General features: G+C 46.8%; 1 protein-coding gene across 1 annotated transcript; it reads right to left on the bottom strand.

Moving 5' to 3' along the window:
* Positions 1–3,283: 3,283 nt before the first annotated feature.
* Positions 3,284–4,867, bottom strand: LOC141812484 (aspartyl protease family protein At5g10770-like). The gene is made up of 2 exons (XM_074700475.1): positions 4,702–4,867; positions 3,284–4,557 (listed from the first exon to the last, which is right to left on the bottom strand). The coding sequence occupies exons 1-2, from the start codon at positions 4,865–4,867 to the stop codon at positions 3,284–3,286; spliced, it is 1,440 nt and encodes a 479-aa protein (XP_074556576.1).
* Between the last annotated feature and the right edge of the window lie 371 nt (positions 4,868–5,238).

Below are 5,238 nucleotides of genomic sequence, written 5' to 3'. Positions count from 1 at the left end.
GGTTAAATTTTACAAATTACCTCCAAATGTTTGGTATTTTACAAGTTCATCCAATTTTACCTTGGAAAGGTCCCTGGAGACCTTGTAAGCATCCACCATAGATGCCCACAAAGTATTCCTTGGGAATGCTTTCAGAGCGTACCTAATGATGTCACAGTTTTCAACTTTTTGGCTGATCGCGTGTAGGCCATTGAGTAGATCTTGGATTCGGGCGTGTAAACCGCTTGCTGACTCCCCGTCCATCATCCTAATATTATATAACTTGTTAAGTAGCAAATCACCTTTGCTTACCTTAGTATCAGACGTCCCTTCGTGTAGTTCGATCAACTTCATCCAGAGATCCTTGGTGCTGATAAAAGGTCCGACCTGGTTCAACTCCTCCTTAGTCAAGCCGCATTGAAGGGATTGGGTCGCCTTTGCATCCGCCTCTATCTTCTTCCGGGTTGATGCGTCCCACCGCTCGCAAGTTTGTGGTAGTCCATCATTGTCAGTCGGGATGGTGAATCCCGTCTGAATAATGATCCACATCTCCATTTGAGTCTTCAAGTGACACTCCATCCTACTTTTCTAGTAGGAGAAGTCTTCCCCTGAGAACAGAGGTGACCTTACGGTGCTGAATCCTTCTTAGTGAGTCATTGATCTAGCACACAGAAAGGAAAAGCAAACAAATGTTCCAAGACTAGGTCTTGGATTAGTAGTGCGGGAAGAGAGAGAAAAAAATTTCGAACAAAAAAAACTTCGTAAAATCTGAATGTGATTTGAAAACCTCCTCAATCAGTGGTTGCACTAGATTCGAAGACCCCGCTCTGATACTAATTGTAGAATTGAATAAAGCGCTAGAGGGGGTGAATAACACTTTAGCATTTTTCTATCGATTTTTGAAATTCGTTCGACTACGTAAATCACGAGTACGATAGCGGAAGACTTAAATGAAACTAAGAACAGTAACAGAAAAGAAATGAGATGCAAGTTTTTTTACTTGGTTCACAGCCAAAGGCTGTTACTCCAAGGCCCACGGTCTTTGACCGTTTTCGACGAGCAAATCTACTAGTAAACTTGTTCCCTTACGAAAATAAGTTGAACGATTACAAAATTATCATGACAAAACCAATATATTTTATCGGATGTACAATTTAAATAAAAAAACTTTTTACCCAAGTGCCCAAAGTCCTTGATCTTCGTTTGCGTGTGATTCCGACGTTACGGCGGCTTATGGTTGCTGCTGGTTGCTTAAGGTGTCGTCGTCTCGACAGGGTTTGCTCGTGGAAGAATAGAAAATTGTGTTTCGAGCCTCTGGTCGAGGTTGCTTATATAATGTGGTCAGGCCGACTCTAGCCGATCTCAGGTCGACTCCACCTAGGCAGCGATCCTCTTTCTCCACGCTGACTTCACCTTCGGGGCGACCTGAGTCCCTACTCAGGTCAACTTGAAGCTAATGTGGAGCTTGCTGATAACCTTTGCCTTCCGCTGCACTATCCGGTGTTCAGGTCGACTAGAGTACCTCCTCAGGTCAACTCCAATCCGACGTGGTGGGTTTTTGATATACTTCGACTTCCGCTGCAGTTATCCAGGCTCAGGTCGACTTGACTGTCACTCAGGTCGACTCCAACATCTAAACCTTGGATAACTTAGCCCAGAGTCTAAGTACTTTACCTCTCCAACCTGCATTGAAAGTTAGCTCCAAAAATATGTAAAGTGCAGGTGGAGAGTCAGTTCCTAGAACTGTCTCTTGGTCTTAACTTTAGGTCTCCAATGAGACCTTGGGTTAGACCGACACTAATGTTCCTCTCGTGAACACGTCCTGACCCATTCCTCTCAGGAGAGTATACCTGATGCCAACCAAGTCCTCCAGACTTGTTGAACTTTTGCTCAGCTCTGCCCTTGACCCCCAGGGTTTGTTGCTGCGACTCGGTCCTCCAGACCACCTAGACTTCACCACGTCCTCTGGTCTTCCTAATCGTACTCGACTGGATTTGGCCATGCTTCTTGGTCCTCTGACACTGCATGGGCTTGCACCTGGTGCTCTTGACTCTGCCAAAACTTCCGCCTGATCCTCCAGATCAGGACTTGTCCGTGCCTAGCCTCCAACTAGGACTTAGTCCTTTGCCTACCCTTAACTAGGACTTTTACCTGTGCTCCCTGCACACTAGATTAACAATATCAGGCCAACACACACTTAACTTGAACATAGTGCCATTATCAAAACTAACGTTCGATCATCTGGTGCTTCCCGCACCAACAGAACTTTCAAAGTCTATATTAGAAAAGTACCAAAATGATTCATTTTGAAAAAAAATTGATAAATCTAGTAGGTTAGAAGAGAAAAATATGATGTTATTTTGGATTAAATCTTAAGGGTTAGGTTTTGATCCCCCTTCTCTCCCCTTCCTCTTTGTGCCATCGTTGACCACCAAGGGAGAACAACTCTCCATTGTGTCGCCGATGGACTTATCGTCATCAACCAACACTGTCGAAGAATTGTCCTCCGATAACCCCTTCCATCACCGGGCAACAATCGGAGTGCAGTAGCTGTCGGTCACAACCGGCAGTGTCTTTGGTGTCGGACAACTATAATTCCAGCCACTGCCGCCAAACAATTATTATTGTCACTCTGACACCATTAGGTTATTATCCCTTCCCGACAGCGAGCCTTTTAATCTTCCAATAGTAGTTCATCACCTCTGTTCAGTTTGTTTTATATCATCGAATTGTCTTGTGTCGTCGAATACCGAATCGAACTGTGAGTCCTCTCTCGAATCGTTTTGTCTCTCTCTTTCAATTAATATCGAAATGGAGACACGACGCATGACTTAGTGAAGTCGTCTCGTGGAGATCTCGATATGGATACGAGTAGAGGCAATCTTTTAAAAGATTGCTAGTTGATGATGTTTTCGTTTCACATCATCCAACATGTATAATTTATTTATATAATTTAACTCTACGATTAAATCTACATATGTATGTATCCTATATGTGTATAATACGCGTACTGTAATAATTTAATTTATTATTATATTTTTATTATTTATTTTATAAAATAAAATTTTAAAACGCATATAACAACACCCAACTTACCGCATGTGCCTCCCATTCACTTCTCAATTTCAATGTGTGATTTAGAAAATTTGCCTTTAAAGAGGTGACAATGTTTGGGTAGCAGGAATAATTCGCTGACCAATAAAGAATACTCAACATTAAATATAATATAATATAATATAGAAGAGAACAAAATGAAAATTTGGACATGCAGTAATCGATTCAAAATCAATCGTCAAATTGTCTTTTAAAATGGATCGGCGGTGCATCCTCCGGCGCCAAATCCAATCTTTTCGTTAGGCACGTCGTAGACGATGTTGTACGTTTTCTGCTGCATGTTACCGATAATTGTGAACCCATTCGGATCCTTTTCAGCGAACGCCAGGCACGCGATCGCGCTCGAGCGATCCAAGGTGAACAGTATCCCCGAGCTGTCTACGTCGAGCCTCGCCCCGCCGCTAAAATGCAGCACCACCGCCGGCACTGCCACCCTGTCGTATCCTTCCATGTCATAGCACGTGTCCAGTGGATCCACTCCCGCCGACGTCGGGTACTTACTCATCCGCCACCGGAACTCCGACCGCAGCGCTGCGTAGGCGTCCGCCGGAAGGTACGTGAGCACGGTCCCTGAGTCGATGAAGGTACCCGGGTCGCTGAAGCTCGTCGGGGATATTCTAAGATCTTTTCCTCCCACACTGATCCCCACGAGTTCCACGAAGTAAAACGACGGCGCGTCGGATCGCGATGGCATTGAAGTGAAATGCAGATTCTTGGGGGAATTCGGCCGGCTGCCGTTGCTAGTGCCGAGGGCTAAGTAGCCAGTGGAGCTCGCGTACGGCGGCAGGCAGTAGGAGAAGGCGCCGCCGTTGGCTTGGGATGGCAACGAAATGTGGTCGCGGCCGAGGCCGATGATCCCGGCAACCTCACCGAAAAGGCCGCTGTTGGCCTCGCCGCACCCGAAGACGAAGTCGTCGAGCACGTAGGAGGAGGTGAGCGTTAGCGTGTCTTGAGAGAGGAGACCGGACGTTTGGGATCCGTCGCCGTAGCTGACGGTGTATCCACAATGGCCGAATCCGTCACACATGGTGGAAGAGCTGGAACAGTAGCTTGAGTCACAGGGCAACAGCGAGTAGTGAGAGGAATTGGAGGGGTCGAAGAGGGGCTCCTTCTGGGTGTAGCATAAGTGGGGACATGGCTGGCATTGGATCCAGCTGAGGTCGCTGCCGCTGTCGAAGATGACGGACATAGCCTGCGGCGGGCTGCCAAAGCCGACAGTGACGACGAAGTCGGCGCTGCCGAGGGCAAGGCCGTAGCGGCCCTGCATGGTAGCAGCCAACGAGTTGCCTGGGTACAATCGGGAGGAAGATTGAGCTTGGTGGAGGCCGTGGAGGGATTCCACTCGTCGTCGATCATGCTCGAGGACACGGCGCTCGTGATCGAGTGGCTTCGGCTGCCGGAGGGGAGAGCAGGGGCCGTGGCGGTGCACCACTTGAATCCTGCTCTGGTTCTCACCATTTTCTGCTGAAAATTGGAATGTTCAATTTGCTGTGTGTTTCAAATTACATCAAAAAGATTGCAAGAAAGAACACCACCCCCCCCCCCCCCCCCCCCCCCCCCCCCCCCCCCCCCCCCCCCCCAATCAGCTCCATTAATCTTTAAAAAGACCTGAATCGAACGATGTGGAAGAGGAGCATTCCGTGTCGTTCATTAGCAGAGAGCTGACAGATATCAGGCGGCGGTGCTGTTTATCGCCGTCGGTGCAGGAAACGTTGAGGCTGAGGAAGAAGAAGAATAACAGCTGGCAAATAAGCAAACGGATTGGGCTAGCCATGCGGGAAATTGATTAAAGAAGAATGCGTTCTTGATTTTGTGCGGGGAATAAAGGGATGGGCGGAGTGATAGAAGCGAAGCCTCGCACCGGTGTGTTCATTGTTTATAACGTTTGATTGAGATTACATTTTTAAGTGACGGATTTAATTACGTTGGGAGAGGTTTTGGCGTTGGAGGAAGCTTATTGAAAGCGATCGGTTCTGTCGTATTTTATTAGTTTATGGCGATGGGATTGAAAGTACATAGAGAAATTAACGAGGGATTTTGTTTACTTCTGCTTTTGCATTGCATTGGAGTCTTCGTTAGACCGTTTTGTTCACTTCTCCATCTACTCACTAGCTGTTGTTTTTTTTTACATATATCCTAATTTTA

This window comes from Curcuma longa, chromosome 19 (genome assembly GCF_044706935.1).
Source record: "Curcuma longa cultivar G26 ecotype Majalengka, Jawa Barat chromosome 19, ITB_CL_G26_1.1, whole genome shotgun sequence".
In the NCBI taxonomy this organism is placed as follows: domain Eukaryota; kingdom Viridiplantae; phylum Streptophyta; class Magnoliopsida; order Zingiberales; family Zingiberaceae; genus Curcuma; species Curcuma longa.
The sequence above is the reverse complement of the archived record's forward strand: the minus strand, read 5'-3'. Positions and strand labels throughout refer to the sequence as shown.